The sequence below is a fragment of the Equus quagga genome, chromosome 14 (genome assembly GCF_021613505.1).
Source record: "Equus quagga isolate Etosha38 chromosome 14, UCLA_HA_Equagga_1.0, whole genome shotgun sequence".
Taxonomy (NCBI): Eukaryota; Metazoa; Chordata; class Mammalia; order Perissodactyla; family Equidae; genus Equus; species Equus quagga.
Window position 1 is genome coordinate 66,169,930 of NC_060280.1, and position 20,579 is coordinate 66,190,508.

General features: G+C 39.1%; 1 protein-coding gene and 1 non-coding gene across 2 annotated transcripts in view; both read left to right on the forward strand.

Moving 5' to 3' along the window:
- Positions 1-3,735: 3,735 nt before the first annotated feature.
- UBE4A (ubiquitination factor E4A) overlaps positions 3,736-20,579 on the forward strand; it is a 32,977-nt gene continuing 16,133 nt past the window's right edge. The window contains exons 1-11 of the mRNA XM_046685211.1: positions 3,736-3,819; positions 8,283-8,444; positions 12,212-12,385; positions 12,985-13,097; positions 13,932-14,084; positions 14,822-14,981; positions 15,481-15,683; positions 15,889-16,080; positions 16,998-17,331; positions 18,451-18,571; positions 20,130-20,434. Coding sequence (XP_046541167.1) covers positions 8,324-8,444; positions 12,212-12,385; positions 12,985-13,097; positions 13,932-14,084; positions 14,822-14,981; positions 15,481-15,683; positions 15,889-16,080; positions 16,998-17,331; positions 18,451-18,571; positions 20,130-20,434 — 1,876 coding nt within the window. The 5' untranslated portion in view covers positions 3,736-3,819; positions 8,283-8,323. The remainder of the gene's footprint in view (positions 3,820-8,282; positions 8,445-12,211; positions 12,386-12,984; positions 13,098-13,931; positions 14,085-14,821; positions 14,982-15,480; positions 15,684-15,888; positions 16,081-16,997; positions 17,332-18,450; positions 18,572-20,129; positions 20,435-20,579) is intronic.
- Positions 14,500-14,644, forward strand: LOC124225942 (small nucleolar RNA SNORA48). Its single transcript, XR_006885157.1, has one exon. It is a non-coding gene; the product is annotated as a small nucleolar RNA SNORA48 (small nucleolar RNA).

A 20,579-nucleotide genomic window follows, 5' to 3' on the forward strand; every position in this document is an offset into this window, starting at 1 on the left:
ACTCTATAATTAATTTAATAGTCCTCTATTGATGGACATTTACGTTTGTTCCAATATTTTGCTCTGACAATGCTTCAATGACTAACATTGTACGTATAAATGTCATTTTTTAAAATAATTGTATTGAGGTATAATTTCAATGCTATAAAATTCACTCTTTTTAAGTAATTTCACCTGTCCTCAGTAGTATTTAGTAAATTTACCAAGTTGTACTGCTATCACCGTAATCCAGTTTTAGAACATTTCCATCACTGTCTTAATATCCCTTGAGCTGTTTCCAGTCCCTCCCTGTTCCCACCCGCAGCCCCAGGCAACCAATAATCTCTTTTCTGTCTCTTTAGATTTGCCTTTTCTGGATATTTTATATAAATGGAATCATACAATATCTGCTCTGGACAGCTCATGCAAATCTTTGCGTGGACATATGTTTTCACACCTCTTGGGTTGATACCTAGGAGTGAAAATTGCTGGGTTGTATGGTAAATTTATATTTAACTTTTCAAGAAACTGCCAAACTTTTCCAAACTGGTCGTTCCATTTTACATTCCCACTAGCAATGGATGAGGCTTCCGGTTTCTCCACATCCTTCCCAATATTTGCAACTATCTTTTTTAGTATAGCCATTCTAGTGAAGATAAAATGGTATCTTATTGTGCCTTTAATTTGCATTTCCCTAATGACTAATGATATTGAACATCTCATGTGCTTATTAGTCATTCTTATATCTTTAGCGAAATGTCTATTTAAATCTTTCTTTTTTTAATTGGGTTGTTTGTCTTCTTACTATTGAATTGTAACAGTTCCTACATATTTTGAGTATCAGTCCTTTATCAGATACATGATTTGCAAATATATCGGCCAGTCTATGGCTTTTCATTTTCTTAATGGTCTTCTGAAGTGCGAAAATCTTTAATTTTGATGGAATCCATTTTATCCTTTTTTTTTCTTTTATGGATTATGCTTTTGGTGTCATGTCCAAGAAATCTTTGCCAAACCCAAGGGCACAAAGATTTCTCCTATATCTCCTTTTTATAGTTTTCATAGTTTTAGTTCTAACAATAAATGTCATTTGAACATGAAGTCTATTTGTAACAAATACAAATAAATGGAATTGTAGGGCCATAATGTATTTGCTCTTGTAATTTTATTAAAAATTGCCAAAGTGCACTTCATACAGGTTGGAACAATATATGCTCCCAATAACAATAAATGAGAGTGTCTCTTATTCCATACACATTCCAACAGGGGATTATTAAACTTTTTTAACTTGCCAATCTGATAAGTTAAAAATGGTGTCTCAGTGTCATTTTAATTTGCATTTTTCTTATTAAAAATGGGAGTGAGAGGGGCTGGCCCTGTGGCCCAGTGGTTAAGTTCGTGCGCTCCGCTGCAGGCGGCCCAGTGTTTCGTTGGTTCAGGTCCTGGGCACGGACGTGGCACTGCTCATCAAGCCACGCTGAGGCAGCATCCCGCATGCCACAGCTGGAGAGACCCACAACGAAGAATATACAACTATGTGCCGGGGGCTTTGGGGAGAAAAAGGAAAACAATAAAATCTTTAAAAAAAAAATGGGAGTGAGACACTTCTGTTTTTCCTTCTCATGAAATATAGGCTCACATCCTTTTATCTTTTTCTTATTGACTTGGAACAGCCCTTTACAAATTTGGGAAACTAGATCTTTTGTTTGTGATATTAGTTGCAAATATTTTTCCAAAGTTGTTATTTGTTTTTTCACTTTACTTGTAGTTGGTTTTCTACGCACAATTTACAAATATTTGCATATAGCAGAATCCACGGTCTTTTATGATTCCCAGGTTGTTTCATATTAAGAAAGATCTTCCCCCATTTTAAAACTATTCCTTTTAAAAAGGTCTCTCATGAATTCCTCCAGCATTTTTATGGTTTCATTTTACATATTTAAATCTTTGATCCATCTTGAATTAATTTTAGTGTAAAGGCCTAACATATTGACTAACTTTTAAGCCACAGAGCTACCCAGTTATTCCAGAACTATTTATTGAATGATCCATCTGTACCCATAGATTTTAAATGTTATGTTACCACTCCACTCTCACCAGATGGTAAGCTCCAGGAAGGAAAAGACTTGTAGTTTTTCACTGCTGTAGCTTCAGGAACTAGAACAATGCTGGAACATGATATGCACTGTAAGACTGACCAGCACTGTGTGTATGTTTGTGTGTGTTAAAACATACATGACATAAAGTTGACTATTTTAACTATTTTTAACTGTACTATTCAGTGGCATTAAATACATTCATAATGTTGTACAACAATCACCATTATCCATTTCCAGAATTTTTTCATCATCCTAAACAAACTTTGTACCCATTAAGCAATAACTCTCCATTCTTCCCTCCCCCCAGCCCTGGTAACCTCTGTTTTACTGTCTCTATGAATTTGCCTATTCTAGGTAGCACAAATAAGTGGAATGATAGAATATTTGTCCCTTTGTGTCCAGCTTGTTTCACTTACATAATGTTTTCAAGGTTCATCCATGTTGTAGCATGTATCAGAATTTCCTGCCTCTTTAAGGCTAAATAAAAGTTGATTGTATGCATATATCATATTTTGTTTACCCATTCATCTGTCTATGGACATTTTGGGTTGTTTCCACCTTTTGGCTATTGTGAATGTTGTTATGAACATTGGCATACAAGTATCTGTTTGAGGCCCTGCATTCAGTTCTTTTGGGTATGTACCCAAAGTAGAATTGCTGCATCATATGGTGATTCTATTTAATTTTTGGAGGAACCACCAAACTGTTTTCCCAAAGTGCTGCACTATTTTACATTCCCAGCAGCAATGCACAGGGCTTCCTTTATCTCCACATCCCCCGCCTCAATACTTATTCTCTGTTTTTTTTATAACAGCCTTCCAAATGGGTGGGAGGTGGTATTTCACTGTGGTTTTGACTCACATTTCCCTAATGATTAGTGATGTTGAGCATCTTTTCATGTGTTTATGGGCTATTGGTATATCTTCTTTGGAGCAACGTCTATTCAAGTCCGTCGCCCATTTTTGAATCACGTTGTTTGGTTTTTTGTTGTTCACTTGTAAAAGTTGTTTATTCTGGATACTAATCCTTTACCAGATATTATTTACAAATATTTTCTCTTATTCTATGAATTGCCTTTTCACTTGCACTCTTAAAAAAGCATGCTGTTTTCACTGCCTTGTGTACCTCAAAGCAACCTTGTAAGATGTATATTGTCTCCACTTCACAGATAAGAAAACTGAAATTCAAAGACAGCATATTTTAGCACACTGCCTGGCACCTAGTAAGAGCTCAAAACTTTCCGTTATTGTTCTCTCTGTTACTGCTATTGTTGCTGCTTCATAGATAATAATCTATGAAGAGCAACAGAAGCCGCTTCAAAAAGGCCTAAGACCGGCGGGAAAAATAGGAAGTAGAAGCTAAGAAAAGCTTCGAGCACTGCCAAGGACCACGAAGTAACGTCTGCGATCCACACACCAGTTTTCCAAGAAGCGCCTCTTATCTCGCTGACCTTCAAACCCTCCACCCCCGGGCCTACCCCGACCAGCCCCGAACGCGATCACCAGGCCACTTCCTGCCACTTCCGCCCCGACCCGGCTAGTTTGCGCGTGCGCCATGGGAGTGCTTGCGCGCCTGCTCCCCGCGAGAGGCGACACACCCTATTTCCGGCGCCCAGATGAGATCCCACAAGGTCTGGCGCTTAGTGATGATGTAAGCTCCGGTTGCTGTGCTGAGTCGGAAGTGGGAACATTTCGGCCTCTGAGACTCAGTCGTGTCGTCGCTGTTGGCCCTTCAGGCTCTGGTAAGAGAGGAAATAGCTTGAGGGGAGGGGATCGTTGAGTCTGCAATGGGATTTTTTCTCCTAGTCGAATGCCAGTCCAGGCCTGTGCACTCTTACCTTCTCCAAATTCCTTCTGTGCTTTCCTGACCACTGACACTCTCCTTCGTGAACTTGAACGCTGTCTGATTTGGGAACCCCTTATGGTGCCCCAGCTTCTGGCATCTCTCCCCCTCTTTGCCATTCTCCTCCTGGAAAAGGTCGTAATACTGGCCTTGCGCTATCTTTGACTTCCTTTCTCTGGAACGTGCGCGGAGTGGGTGGGTCTCCCTTTTTGCCGGGATCCCTTATGGAATCTGGAGGGATAAAATATAAAGAGTAGACAACAGATAGCCAGATTCCAAAGAAAATAAAATTAAGCACGAGTTGCAGTAATCAAACCAGTTGAATACATATGGCAAGGTGTGGACATTTCTTAAGGCAAGCGCTCGACACTCTCCTGGCACTCTGCTTCATGCTCGCTCAGCGGTTGGGTCTAGAAAACACTTCTAAAATTGAGTAACCACAGTTCAGGAGCTAATATTTGACGTCTTCTCTTTGGGATCACTTTTTTGCTCCCAGAGCAAGGATTTGTTTAGTTTCACCACCGTGGACTGTTTTGGTCCCAAGTGAGAGCTTTCCTGAGATAAAATGGGACCCAGGAAGGAATGCTGTCTGCTTTTTGACTTGAGGAGATCCTTCTAGCTTGCTGATGTGTTGGAAGGTTCTGTTGCCACATTAGAGGGGCCTGAAAGGATTATTGGGTGGAACATACAACGGTGTAAAACTTTTTTTAACTCCTTTTTTGTTTTGATGTATGTATTTATTACTCACCAGGACAGAGACGTTAAGGAATATGATTTAAGAGAGCGTGGTTTTGACAATCCCAGTTTTACAAAGTATTCCAAATATTTCTGCTTAAAAGCAATGCCAAGTCTGATGTTAAAACATTTCTGTGCTCACCTCTTTAAGAGCTGACAGTGGCCCTTAAGAGATTAGCAGTACTATTCATAAACAAGAGATTGAATCAGGAGAGATTGAGAGAACTTTGTAGGACTGGAGGTAACAGCTATATAGATGTAGACCCTTGCAGCGAGTATATCAGAATGAAACTTGTTCTTAAGGAGGACATATTTAAAAAGAATCAGATCCAAAAGCTTCTAAGGATTGGTGGTTATACCATCCCAAAGACTGACAATAGGATGGTGCTGTATCTCTGTGTGACAGTTGAAAATGGGAGATTATAAATTCCCAGTGACGCTGTTGAATATTAAAGCAAAATAACAAGGTTCCATTTTATCAGACTTTTCTTTTGGAGTGGGTGATGTCTAAGTACTCTTTTTACATTTGTGAGACAATGAACAAATCTAAACTTGCATCTCCACGAAGGTTCCCATCAAGTGATCAGCCCTCCCTTTCCCTGTAAAACTTTTCTGCAAGTGGTTACACGGTGTTAACCCTTTTTCTGTGAAAATAGTTTGCACACAGATTTGAAGTACATATGAAAAAGATGAACTTAATGAGGTAGACAACAACCTTTTTGTTTTTCAAAAAGACAGCAGAGATGACCGCAAAAATTTATTTCCATTCTCTATTCTGCATGTGCTGAGGTACCAAAAAGCCACAAGTGACTGGCCCAAGAGCATGACCTTCCACGGCAACCCGAGACAAATAGTAAAGCCCTTACCTTGAAGTAGGATTATGGATGCTGCTATCAATCATAGGAGGTCAAGAGTAATTACATATAAGATTGAATCATTCAATAAATTATTTGGGAATTTGTAATTGTGATGCATAATGCTAGACACAGAAGAAAAAATAATCAGATATGAACCTGTACTGATATTGCTTAGAGTCTAGCAAAATAGAAGATCTGCATTGGGAATACAATGTAGAAAGTGATAAATCCTATTACTATAGATAGAATGTAGTGGGAAGGCAGTTTCTTTATATAACATGACAGTGTAGTATTGACAAAGGAGGAAATAATGGCATTTGTGATGATAAATCCTCTTTATCTGTCTTGATAGCCTTAATAGCCTGTCTTCATCATATGTTCTATCTTCCTGGCTTTCAACTTACTTCCTTTCTGCATAGATGGTACAGGTGATGCATCTCCTTTGTACTAATCTGAACTTTTTCAGTTGTGTTTTTAAAAACCCATTCAAATTGGCTTATGCAACATAGGGGAATCTGTTGGTTTAAGACATTCTCTTTCCATCTCTCAACTCTGTGTTCCTATACATTGGCTTAGTTTTAGGCTAGGCCTTTTCTAGATGATGGAAAGATGGCACCTCCAGGTTTATATCTTACTAGCCTAGCAACCCAAGCAGGAAATAAAGAGTTCTCTTATTCAGCCAAAGGCCTGAGGCTGGTGTTGACTCTCATAGGCTTTGCTAGGGTCTTGTGCCCACTCCTGAATCAGTCACTTTTGCCAGAGAATGCTTTAATCTATTTGGCCACACCAGATTCATATGCCCATTTCTGGAGCTAGTGGGTGAGGTCATCTTTTGAACTCATGGACTGGGAATGGGATGGATCCCCAAAGGGAAAATGTGGAGTGTCATGTTGAAAAAAGAGGATGATGTTTTGGAGACAGAAAATAACAAGAACTCACTACGCTTTTTGCATTCCTCTGGACTTCACGGTACCTTAGGATAGAGGTAGGGTGGTGATCAGCTAACAACTCTTGGTGCCTCTACGTGAATTAGGGGTGATAATTAAGTTTATGTAGTGGTTAGAAGGGGAGAAAGTCCTCTCAAGGATTGTTGTTAATTCCAACACTAAATGTGTTCTCTTTCTTTTTTGCATTATTAAGTCCAACTATACATAGCAAAAAAAAATACATAGAGCAGTATCTAATAGTTCACTTCTTTGAAGCAGTAAAGCCCAGCACCATGCTGGGAGGAGACTAGACTGTCTGCCTAAGTCATTACAGCTAATTAGCCATTAGCCCTTATGCAGAAAACACAACAGAGGAGCGTGAAGCAATTGGTGGAGATGCCTCAGAATTGTCAAGAAGTGTTATAGTCTCTCTTCCTCCAAAAAGTAAGGGTAACTTTTCCAACTTGCAGTAATTAGCTTTTTGTCAACGTGATTCTGTAAGGAGTCTTACTTCAGTAAATTAAAGGTAGACCAAATGTTCTTTTTTTCTCCTTCCGTTATACCCCTGTCCCCACTCCTTCCGAGGCCTCTGTCTTTGCAGCAGTTCAGCATCCTTGTAAGCAGAATGTTCATACCCTTGATCTCTTCCTACCGTTTTCAGGGTTGTATTTCTGTGCTGTAGCCTTAAAATTTCAGACAAGGGAGGAAGCCTTTCAGGGAGTTCTGCTCATCCTCTTGTGCCACTGAGTCCCCTTGGTGCGTGAATGAGGAAATGTAATCAGGAGAGTGCAAATGCAGGTTCAGTCAGCTCCACTAAATACCTCTGAGGGATGCACCCATTTCCTCTTACACACTTGACCTGACCATTGGAATTTGTGTTTCTTCACTATTGTAAAAAATCAGATAAACAGTGAAAGTTAAATATAGAATTAAGCAAAGACCATTTAGTTTTTAGTGGAAGAAATATCAGTAGTTGTAAGCCTAAGAGTAGAGATAGATTGTTTAATATATATTTAAAACGCACAACATGCTGCTTATCTGGTTCCTGTCCTGATTTGCCATTCCATGTCTGAGATATAGGTGTATATTTAGTTTCTATGTAGCTGAGGAATTCCCAGCTCCAACCCTAAGTCATAGAAGCATGAGCAAGCACCACCTTATGCACACGGCAAATGAGAACTAGTTGGCCAGCCTAGAGATTTACGGGAAATCCGTAGTTCTTGTATTTTTTTTTTTTTTTGAGGAAGATTGGCCCTGAGCTAACATCTGTGCCAATCTTCCTCTTTTTGCTTGAGGAAGATTGCCCCTGAGCTAACATCTGTGCCAATCCTCTATTTTGTATATGGGATGCCACCACAGCATGGCTTGATGAGTGGTGTGTAGGTCTGTGCCCGGGATCTGAACCCGTGAACCCCAGGCCACCAAAGCGGAGCACATGAATTTACCACTACAGGCTGGCGCTTCTTGTACTATTTTTAAGTGCCACATTGTTGTTAGAATTAGTAGGTGAGTTCTTTCTTTGACTTCAGCAATTCTTTCTACTTACCCTATTTTTTAAAGGTATAGCAAATAGAAACATATCAACCGATAAATGCATTCCAGCTGAACATTTTTAAGCTTTTTGGTTTTAGCTGCCCCCAAATCAGCCCACCTTGTCCACTTGGTAGGTTTGTAACCCTTTTGCCAAAAGTGTCTTGAATCTTGAAACAGGAATTGGAAAGTCTTACCCAAAGCCTTTTAAAATATATTGTATTCAAGAAATGAGAAAAGAAACAACTATGTGTATGTTACAGCTGTTGTTTTATCTGCCCTTCTCCGTCTAATGCCTGTCCCCCCCCCCATAGCCCCTCCCCCTAGGTCTGGATGGAGGAAACTTTAAAGTGAAATGACAGACCAGGAGAATAACAACAACATCTCAAGTAACCCCTTTGCTGCTCTTTTTGGCTCCCTGGCTGATGCCAAGCAGTTTGCAGCAATCCAAAAAGAGCAGCTGAAGCAGCAATCTGGTAAGTGGAGGAGCCAATGGCAGCAGATGAGATGACCTAGAATGGGGCCTTCCCAAACTTGTATTCTTTGGGTCCTTCGTTGCAATTGGAATTTCAGTTTGGGGCAGAAGTTGTTTTTTGTTTGTTTAAGGGCAGAAGTTGTTTCTTGTTGATTTTTGTTGTTTGTTTTGGGTCCTCTCCTCCCTTTGCTCCCTCCTGCATCAAAAGAGACCAGATAACAGGTGGTTCCATAGTAACAGATGCCAATCGTGATCCCAAAGCCGTCAAGCTGTTTTATGTTAAAAATCACCTAGTAAAAGCTATTTAAATAAATCTCTTTAACATAGGAAACAGGTTGTAGGTTTAAGTGTGGAAAGCAAGTCACATGCAACTGTAGAAGGGAGATGTATAAAAGGAAGAATTATAAAAGCTTTTAGGCCTGTAGACAAATAAATAAGGTGTGTTCTTAAGACCAGCGCTTCAGAGTCTTTTCTCCAGCGAAATGCTTCTTCCGTTCCACGGAGTGGCCTCTTTTGTAGCATTTTGTACTGCTATTAGGACAGACTTCTAAGAAAATCTGATCCTTAGCCTTAATGTGAAAAAAATTAAAATAATATCTCACTAATCAGAAAAATGATTTTCCTCATCAGGGACCAAAATTAAGATCAAGTCTGGCTTCCTCCTATAAGGAGATATATAGACTAGAAGAATTAGGATGGTGTTTCTTAAACTTATTAATCTTCTGAGGGTACTCACAATCTTTCAAGCCAGCATTGTTCCCTTTCTCCTCCCTCCAAAAATAATAATAGTGTTTTTCTTTTTAGGAAAGGAGAAATATTTATATTTTCCCTTTATTTTGTTTATTTTGCAAGTGTTCAGATTCATGGCCAAGTTATGGCCTTGCTCTCTGGTTAGGATTAAATAAAAAGGAGGTAAGAGTGAGACAGATAAATAGAAGACAGGGTGATGGGTGAAGCAAGGGAGAAATAAATGTAACGTTGACTTTGTCATGTGATAGAAAGAGGCAGCTCTGGGCCTCCGTTTCTGAAGTCTCTCCCAGATTTCTAAAATACAGGATCAGATTGGGAAGCCTGGGATTAGGAAATTGTAGGTAAGAAAGGAGAGTGACAAATAGGAAAAATAAGAAAATGGGAAAATATAATGTATGAGTATATGGTTGAGGGAAGTTTAGCTAAATAGATTCTTATCTCCTATCACTCTTGGAGTTCAGAGGAGAACGTAACAGTATAGGAGTAGAGTGACAGAATGCTGTCCTTCTGGCTGTAAAGAGCCATAAGGCTGGCTAGAGTTGGGAGCATTGCAGGCACCAAGCAGTGAGGACAAATCAGCTACATGCCCTTCTGTTACTATTTTGGCACTTCATCATCTTAGTTTGTTTACACTGAGTTTATCATGCCACCAGGTCTAACCTGTTTTTCACCAGCAGTTAGTACTCTGCCAAAACCTTTGGCCTCCTGTACTGAGCTTCGCTTAACTAAACTCACCACACTGAAGCAAATCTTGCTTCTGAGAGTTTTGCCTGGACTTCCAGAATAGCCATTTCGCCAGTAGAGAAAAGCAGATACAGACTCATGTGTGGCTTTTAGTGAATATCACTACTTTTATACTCATTCAACATGAGTGCCATTTTGAGAGGCACTGTTTTAAGTGGCTTTATATAAAAGTAGAGGGAGTCGATAATAAGAAAAAGTAACAAATTGGAAAAAAAAGAACAAAAGATATGGACAAGCAGTTCGTATACAATAATCAAACAATTAAAAAATTCAGATTCACCGATAATTTTAAAAATGCCCATTAAAACAACAATTAGATAACATTTTACCTGTGAAATTTGTGAAGATTTAAACAGGCACTCTCATGTACTGTTGGGGGGCATGTAAATTAGAGTAGTCTTTCTGAGGGTAATTTCGTAGTAGTGCATGTTAACTGCTAAATGTTAAACTCTTTTATACAGCAATTCTTCTACAAATTTATCCTGCAGAAATATTCATACAAGTGCACAAAAAGAGTAAGTTATCTTTAGTGAAGTATTGTTTGAAATCATGAAAAATTGGAAACAACCCAAATGTTCATCAGTTGAGAAGTAGTTACATAAATCATACTGCATGCATGCAATGCAGTACAATGGAGCCTTTGAAAAGAATGAGGTAGGCCTATAAATGACCTAACAGAGAAAGGTGTTAGTGCTGATTAAGTTTAAAAAGCAAGCTGAAAATCAGTATATATAGTATGATCAGATTTTTTTTTAAACATTAAAAATCATAGTAATAAACATTAGCATCAGAATAGGAAAAAAATCTGGAACACTTTGCTGAGTTAAGTGGTTGTCCATTGGGAATTGGTTCAGAGACTTTTTACATTATATTTTCCTGTACAGTTTGGAATTATTAAAACAAATGTGTTCTCTTAAAATCAGGGCAAAGCTATATATTTAAAATAATTAAAGGCATATTGACCTGTTAGGTAATTCTTTGTTCACTAGGATTCTATAGAGAAGGTAGTGTTGCTGTTTTTGGCAGTATGGAGTGCAATTAATTATGAGTAGAAAAGATAAAGCTTTTGCTTTGTAAAATGTGGTAGGATTTATAGCGAGGGATTTCAGAATCCTGTACTTAAGATGTTGCCTAATATAACTTAACAACCAAAAACAATCCAGTTGAAAAATGGGCAGAGGATCTGAATAGACATTTTTCCAAAGAAGACATACAGATGGCCAAGAGGTACATGAAAAGGATCTCAGCATCACTAATCATCAGGGAAATGCAAATCAAAACCACAAGGAAATATCACCTCGCACCTGTTAGAATGGCTGTTAGCAAAAAGACAAGACATAAGTGTTGGTGAGGATGTGGAGAAAAAGGACCCCTTGTGCACTGTTGGTGGGAATGTAAACTGGTGCAGCCACTGTGGACAACAGCATGGAGGTTGCTCAGAAAATTAAAACTAGAACTACCATGTGATCCAGCAATCCCACTTCTGGGCATATATGCAAAGAAAACAAAAACACTCACTCAAAATGGTATCTGTACCCCCATGTTCATTGCAGCATTATTTACAATAGTCGAGATATGGAAACAACCTAAGCATCCATTGATAGATGAACACATAAAGAAGTTGTGGTATATACAGAATACTATCCAGCCATAAAAAAGAAGGAAAACTTGCCATTTGCAACAACATGGATGGAGCTTAAGGGCATTATGCCAAGTGAAATAAGTCAGACAGAGAAAGACACTTATATGTGGAATCTGGAAAAAAACAAAAAATGAGCTGAGATACAGAGAACAGATTGGTGATTGCCAGAGGCAAGGGGTGGACGAAATGGGTGAAGGGGATCAAAAGGTACAAACTTCCAGTTATAATAAGTCATGGGGATCTAACGTACAGCATAGTGACCATAGTTAATAACACTATGTTACATATTTGAAAGTTGCTGAGAGAGTAGATCTTAAAAGTTTTCATCGCAAGAAGAAAAAGATTTTGTAACTGTATGGTAGTGGGTGTTAACTAGACTTATTGTGGTGATCATTTTGTAATATATATACAAGTGTTGAATTTTTATGTTGTACACCTGAAACTAATATAATGTTATATGTCAATTATGCCTCAATTAAAAAAAAAAGATACTGCCTGACTTAAGATGTTCACTGATTAGATGACTAACTTGTTTTACATCCGAATTTATCCTCTTCTTGGTTACGTTTATCATTCTTGGTAGTATGTGTGGCTCTCTCTTAAAGAGAGGTGTGGCTTACATTTTCTGGCAGATGAACTCCCAGCTAGCCCGGATGACTCGGATAATAGTGTGTCAGAGAGCCTGGATGAATTTGATTACTCTGTGGCCGAGATTAGCCGCTCATTCCGTTCACAGCAGGAAATATGTGAGCAACTCAACATCAATCACATGATCCAAAGGATCTTCCTCATTACTCTGGACAACAGTGAGTTACAGACTTGGTCCATTGTTTCATTTCCCTGCCCTTCCTACCTGAGCTAGGGACTTGCTCTTAGAAACCTGTTGTATTTCATGGTTAAACAAACCCACCGCACTCCCTGGAACACAGGGTTTATATTTCAGTGATGCTTTTAGTGTGACCTAAAAACAGTTTTTAGACACAGATACAACTTTCATTCCCATTTTGATATTGATTGGGCTGTATAGCTACTTGCCTTTACTACCTTAAAAGGGAAATGGTAGCCAAATCCACTTTCTTCTCAAAGATGACCTAAATATTTAGATGGAAGCCCCAAGAGATGTCAGTGTTTTCCCTCTGTGCCCTATCTGTAGTTAAAACCCCAAAGTTAGCACTGATGTCTGGGATTTACTCTTTGAATATTACGATGTTAGGTTTATAACAGAGCCTATGCTCTTGCGGAAAAAAAAAAAAGATTTAAATTGTTAGATACTGGTTTGTGTGTCAAGATCGTTCTGATATTACCTGAGTCACACTTGGAGTTCAAGAGAAGTGCTGTCAAGATCCATCGTCTGCATAAAATAGAAGCATTATCCTTAACCTACCAGATGAAAACTGTTTCCCAGGTGACCCAAGCTTGAAAAGTGGGAATGGCATCCCTAGCCGTTGTGTGTATTTGGAAGAAATGGCAGTAGACCTGGAAGATCAAGACTGGCTTGATATGAACAACGTTGAGCAGGTACTGTTCTTAATGTGTCTTACATATACCCTCAGCAAAAATTAACCATGCAGCTGAACTCTGCTCTCCTTTCTCCAACCGTGACTTTGCTTACCTCCGTCTCTTACATTGTGGTGTTCCTCGTTTGGAATCTTCTCATTACCATGTCACAGTCCAAATCTACCCATCCTTTAAGACCCAGTTAAAATGCCGTCTTATTTACGAAGCGTTGGCAGGTTGGAGTTGTTATTCTCTCCTCTGAGTTCCTAATCTATCTATGCATCTCTTATGGAAATTGTCGCTTTCTCTCTCATGTAGTGGCATTTTATGTACCTGTCTTAGCTCCTCTATTAGACTCTAAGATCTTGAGGGCAAGCCCCATCTTGTTCTACTTTATATCTTTTCCAAAATCAATACAGTGCATTTTACTTTATAGGTGCCTAATTAATATTAAAGGAATAAAAGTTTGGTAGGGAAGACACTTGACAAGTGGTAGTTTATACATTTAAATTATCTTTATGTAAGTCTGAGTGAGGTCAGCAATCACACATAAGAGATTTCCCATATAAGTTTAGTCATTGATTCCCAACACCATTCAACATGTATTCTTTTAATGCTTACTCTGTGCTATACTAGACACTTGAGCTTGATTTAGGATAACTTTATATGTATACAATTATATTTGTATCTGTAATATTTTCTAAAGTAGTAAGACGCTGGGTCCTTTTTGCCCCTTGCCTCTACATCCTGTGATTCTCGCAATAACCTATATCAGATTTACCTTTTACATCTTCATGTTCAGAGATTAACTTTACAATGGTTTAGTATTTTTGTTTTGTTTGTTTTTCTTAATAGGCTGTCTTTGCTCGCTTATTACTTCAAGATCCAGGCAACCACTTGATTAACATGACTTCTTCTACAACGTTGAATCTCTCTGCTGATCGAGATGCAGGGGAGAGGCACATTTTTTGTTACCTTTATTCCTGCTTCCAAAGAGCCAAGGAAGAGGTAAAGGAGTAATCCCCGTTGAGTGCTATTTTGTCCTCTTCGGTGTAACTGTAACACGTAAGCCAGAGAGTTGGATCAGTGTCTTTTCTATCAGTTTGTATACAGCATAGTATATCTGGAACTGGATATCAGAGGCACTATAGTTTGTCTTCTGAAGTTTTAGTCTCTCCTTTCTCTGGCTTGGGGTCCACCCCTTTCCCCAGTTAACCAGTGCCTCCTATTCTGTCTACAAACCTCTTAAAAAATCATACATTTAATAAAAATTAAAAAAATAAAAAATCAATCATTTAATAAAAATTAAAAAAAAGTGTGATAAATTCATTTCCACTGAGGTGTAAATAATAGAGTCGGCTAATCTTTGTCACTTGCAGGATTGGAATTCTAACAGGTGGGTGATTCCTTAAATCAAAGAATGATCCCCTGGCAATGGGCAAAGAGACACCTGATTGGTGGTGTTGCTCTTATATCAGTCAGGGGCAAAATAGTTGTACAGTCCTTTGTTCATCCTAGCTTGATGCCTGGGTTGGTGGCCAGAGCTGTTTCATGCCTAGGGCACATTAAAAAAAAATTAAAAAATAGAAAATAAATAAAAGAATGAACTCTCACGAATTTTCAAGCATCCACAGGAGAGCAATATTGTTTTGGACACAATGTCTTTTCCATTCTTTTTGCTCTGTCGACCCTTGATTGAGGTCATAGAGCTAGACTCTTCCCTCTCTTCTTCATGCTGTTTCCAGATTACCAAAGTTCCAGAGAACCTGCTGCCCTTTGCAGTGCAGTGCAGGAACCTCACTGTCTCCAATACCCGAACAGTTCTCCTCACCCCAGAGATCTATGTTGACCAAAACATCCATGAGCAACTGGTAGATTTGATGTTGGAAGCCATCCAAGGAGCCCGTGAGTACATAAGCAAGATCTGTGAGCTTCTATATTTTGATTTGCAAATTTAAAATTCCTCTAATTGCATTAGAAAGTCTCAGAGCCACTATGGTTCCAGTATAAATTAAGGAAGAGAACTCACACCTTGACCTTTGGGGTTGAATACCAGTGGAATTATCAAAAGTATCACAAGCGTAAAGAGCCAGTGTGTAAAGGCATATAAAAACTCCTGTCGGGGCTGGCCCGGTGGTGCAGTGGTTAAGTTCGCACATTCTGCTTCAGCGGCCCGGGGTTTGCCAGTTCAGATCCCAGATGCAGGTGTGGCACCACTTGGCAAGCCATGCTGTGGTGGGCGTCCCACATATAAAGTAGAGGAAGATGGGCACAGATGTTAGCTCAGGGCCAGTCTTCCTCAGCAAAAAGAGGAGGATTGGCAGCAGATGTTAGCTCAGAGCTAATCTACCTCAAAAAAAAAATTTCCTGTGGCCTCCTTTCTCTCTCATTTGTCTTCTGTTAGATTTTGAAGATGTAACTGAGTTTCTGGAAGAGGTCATTGAAGCTTTGATATTGGATGAGGAAGTTCGAACATTTCCAGAAGTCATGATTCCAGTGTTTGATATTTTACTGGGCCGGATAAAAGATCTAGAACTCTGCCAGATCCTGCTGTATGCATATCTGGATATTCTTCTCTATTTCACTAGACAAAAGGATGTGGCAAAGGTGGGTCTGCAAGGTGGTATATATTCAGTTGAGTTGGAGATTTAATACTTGATGCTTCTCTATCTTGAGGGCACTGTGATCTTAGCTATTGAGTAGGAGAAAGATATATTGGGTGTTGTATAAACTTAACTCTTTGAGGTCCTCTCACTCCATCACCTTCAGCTCATGATACAAACGAATAAGTAGGACTTCTCTTCTCCTACAGGTTTTTGTAGACTACATTCAGCCCAAGGACCCTAGCAATGGGCAGATGTACCAGAAGACCTTGCTGGGAGTAATCCTGAATATCTCCTGCTTATTAAAGACTCCGGGTGTAGTAGAAAATCACGGCTACTTCCTGACTCCGTCTCGTTCCAGTCCCCAGGAGATCAAAGTCCAAGAGGCCAACATCCATCAGGTGGAAATGTTTGCCAGTGTACCCTAGCCCCCTGATCTTAGATTAAGCGGAGTTTCCTCAGGAAGCAGATGCAGATAAGGCTGCTTGAGCCTCTTTGGGAAAGCAGATTGATCTGACTGGCTCTGTACCATAATCGTGTAAAGAAATGTCCTCTTTTAGCATGTGCTAAGAGTGAAGGATAAACCTTTGTGTGGTCTAAGGATAAACTGCTGCCGTTCTTTGCCCAATGCTGTAGCACAGCCGCTTCCTCTCAACCCTCGTTTTTCTCACCAAGCTATTATAACTTTAGCTCCTAAAGTTTTCTGACTGAACTCCAGCTTATAAACCAATTTTTTCCTCTTTCCCTCCTTGCACTTATGTCTTCTTTATTTGGGCTTCTTAGCATAAATTATAGTAGAGGTCTGGCCAACATGAGGCAGTAAATGATTGAATTGGGGATACTTTAAATCTCCTGTCATCACAACTCTCTAAAACAGGGGTTGGCAAATTACAGCAGTGGCCAAATCCAGCCTGCCACCTGTTTTTGTAAACACGTTTATTGAACACAGCCATGCCTATTTGTATATGTATTGTTTATGGCTTGATTTCATGCCACAGTGTTACAGTTGAATAGTTGCTACAGAGACCATATGGCATGCAAAGCTGAAAATATTTATCATCTGGCCCTTTGCAGAGTTTACAGACCCCTACTCTAAAGCTATGTAAATGCTGTCTGCAGTTTGACAGCTCATGAGGAAATCTCGTAAGTGCACAGAAATTTTTTTTAATCAGAACTGGGGGATAAGGCACAGAAAGAGTGAGAGAAAAGACTAGGATTAGCATATTTTTGGAAATTGCCAATGGCTAAGGTTTGGGAGTAACAAATATTAGGATTGTGAAACTGGAATGTTCTGTGGTTGTGTTTTCTGGTTAAACAGTTCATGGCTCAGTTTCATGAAAAGATCTACCAGATGCTGAAGAACTTACTCCAGCTCTCTCCAGAAACCAAACACTGTATCTTGTCCTGGCTTGGAAACTGTTTGCATGCAAATGCAGGCCGCACCAAGATTTGGGCCAATCAGATGCCAGAAATCTTCTTCCAAATGTATGCCTCGGATGCCTTCTTTCTGAATCTGGGTGCTGCTCTCCTGAAGCTATGCCAGCCATTTTGCAAACCCAGATCCTCTCGACTCCTTACCTTTAATCCCACTTACTGTGCCCTGAAGGAGTTGAATGATGAAGAACGAAAAATAAAAAATGTACACATGAGAGGTAGGGGGCAACTGGGCTTCTCAAAATATGTGTGTGTGTGTGTGTGTGTGTGTGTGTGATATCTAGGGCATTCACTTCCTTATCCTTTTTCACAAAGGTGTACTTTCTCAAGATAAGGCAGAAAGAAGAGGTATTACAAATATTAAAAAGACAGACTTTAAAAAAAAAAACCGGTACCGTTTTCATGTGCTTCAGTGAGATCTTTTCTCAGAATTTGGCAGCCTTGGGGATTCATTTAGTCATTCTTTATAAAAATGAATAAAGCACAGCCCTTGTCCTTTTTGAACTCAAAGCCTCCAGAAGAAGGCAGATATATTAACAGATAATCATAATATGGTATAGGACTAAGCTATAGGAGCACAGAGGAGGGAGTGAGTAATAAATTCTACAGAAGTTGGAGTCTTTGTAGCTGAATCTTGAAAGATGATTTGGGTTTACCAGGCAAAGGAGTGAAAGAAAGAATCCCTTTATACAGAGGGAATAACGAGTATAAAGGTACAAAGCTATGGAAAGACTTGACTGAGGACAAGTGAGAAGTTCAGTCTGGCTAGAGCAAGGGGTAAGTGAGGGGAGGGTTATGGAAATTTACAGGAAATGAGTCTAAGGAAGAAGAAGATTGGGGCCACATTGGAGAAAACTCGAACAATACAGAAAAGTAAAAAGAAGAAAATAAATCATTCATAATTCTACCAGTCAAAATGAATCACTCTTAATTTTGGTGTATTTCTTCCTAGTTTTATAAGTCTCCTAATTATAAAAGTAATTCATGCTCAAAGCAAATAATCTTAAATACAGAAAAGCACAGTATAGATACAAATGATCCATTGTGTATCACTTGGAGAAATCTGCACTGTTCTCTGTCATTCGTTTTAATTTTTGGTGATTTCATGGTCAAGCTAAAGAGATTTAAGTACATTTTCTGTAGACAGTAAGAAGCCAAAAGACGTTTTTAGACAAGAGAGTGGTACTGTGACAAGATTTGTTTTTAAGAAGATATTACTAAAGGAAAAGAAGATATCACTGGTAGCCGTGTGGAAGTTGAACTGGACTAAGAGGACACTGGAGACTAAGATAGATGCCTATGGCAAGCCATTTACTATTCCTTTTAACTTCTTTGAGGTTTGGACAAAGAAACCTGTTTGATCCCAGCTGTGCAGGAGCCGAAGTTTCCCCAGAGCTACAACCTTGTAACAGAGAACCTTGTCCTGACGGAGTACACCTTGTACTTGGGATTTCACAGGTAACCAGCTGATCAGTTGTGTTGATAACCAGAAGTGAGTCTTAGAGATATAATCTCTCACTTTATTCTGAAGGCTCACATTAGGATCTAGTAGGAAAAGGGCATTATATGCATTTATTCATGTTTACATGAATTGGCTTTGTCCAAATAACTTGAATTTATTTTTAATTTTTGGCCTGTAAAACTTTTTAAAATTAAAGATACACTAATATTTTTCACTAAACTTGAAAATTTTTAAGTCACTATATTCCTATTCTGCAAAAGTGGAATTGTTTTCATTTTACATTTCACCTTGTGCTCTTGAGTTTTTATTACTTATGACTCCTGATGAAAAAAGACCAAGCTTTACTCTATAGCATAGAGACAAAATTGGCAAAATTAAACAAATGTTTATAAGGGATTCCATTAAGATCAGTGGGACCACAAAAGATCTATATATCAAAGATAAAGAGGATTCTAAAAGTGTGAAGATTTGAGAATTAGAGTGTATGACTTCTAAAAATGGTTCTGATTCTGGCTAGCCATATGTCATTCTATGATTTTTCCCCCCTCTGATTTAGCTGATTGTGACTACAGATATAAATAAGAGGAGAAAATAGCTACTCACTCATAGTTATAGTCTACAGGAAGGAGTTGTGAAAATAGCAATTTTTAATGCTTTCTCAGATAAATTGACACAGAACGTTTTTCAAAACTCAGCAAATTTCTGGAAAAATGAAATTGTATCTTTATTAGAGAGTTTTTCTATCCCTGTCATTCATATTTTAAATGAGACTACAGATAAAATTCAGCATGTGCTTAACCTGTTCAGTTGCATAGATTCAAACACAAAAATTAATGCCAGCTAGTTTCCCTGTATTCGTTTGCTAACCCTAGACATTTTCTGCAGGGCCAAGGAAGGTGATTTTTTACCATAGACATAGAGACAGCTATTCATAACATTGAAATATGGGTCTTCCTTTCATTAGAGAACATTTGGCTGACCCTTTGTGAAGAATAATTTAGTTTTATGTTGAACAACAGAAGACTGGAAGCTGGTCTTAGGTTGCATCTCAGGTGGTTACTAGTTTATATGTGGTCATTACTAATCTAGAGTCCTTTTTCACCAGCTTTAGTTCTCTACTAACTGTGGAAAGACCGTCCATGTAACCACAGCAAAGTACAATCATTGCGCTTGTGTAGTGTCAAACTATCCTGCTGGGCTTCTTGTACTTTGCCTAATAATTATTTATTTTACGTAATAACGGCCCAGTCTACACCCTGCTTAACCAAGCTGCTGTTCTTTGAGTGGTGCATTCAGCTGAAGGCTGCTACCTTTTCGTAATTAGCTTCAGTAATGTTGAATATTTGGTAACACTTTCCTAGTGCTCTGCCCCCCGCCTCTGTCCTGCCAGTCACTTTTGTGAGTGCCTTCTGTGTCATCACAGTTGCAGCTCCCTACATCCTCAAAGAGAATACTAGAATAAATAAATGAGGATTTGTTTTTCTGGAGCAGTCTGTACTCAGCTGTCCTATATGAGCCTCCCTGACCCAGTCTCTTCTGCTTTCTTGGGGGCAGGTTACATGATCAGATGGTAAAAATCAACCAGAATCTGCATCGGCTGCAGGTTGCATGGCGCGATGCTCAGCAAAGTTCTAGCCCTGCTTCTGACAACCTCCGTGAGCAGTTTGAACGACTGATGACCATCTATCTTTCCACCAAGACTGCCATGACTGAGCCACAGATGCTTCAGAACTGCCTAAATTTGCAGGTGTCCATGGCTGTTCTACTAGTTCAACTGGCCATAGGCAATGAGGGCTCCCAGCCGATAGAGCTAACTTTTCCTTTGCCAGATGGCTACAGCTCTTTAGCTTATGTGCCAGGTAAGCAGGCTCTCCCTTGGGAACTTCCTATTTATAGCATCTAAGTTCAACTGGGTCACTTTGGAAGTTTATTCCTCAAAATACGCTTCCTTAGTTATCATTCAACTGTTTTTGGAGAAACAGCTCAAACTTATAGATAACATCT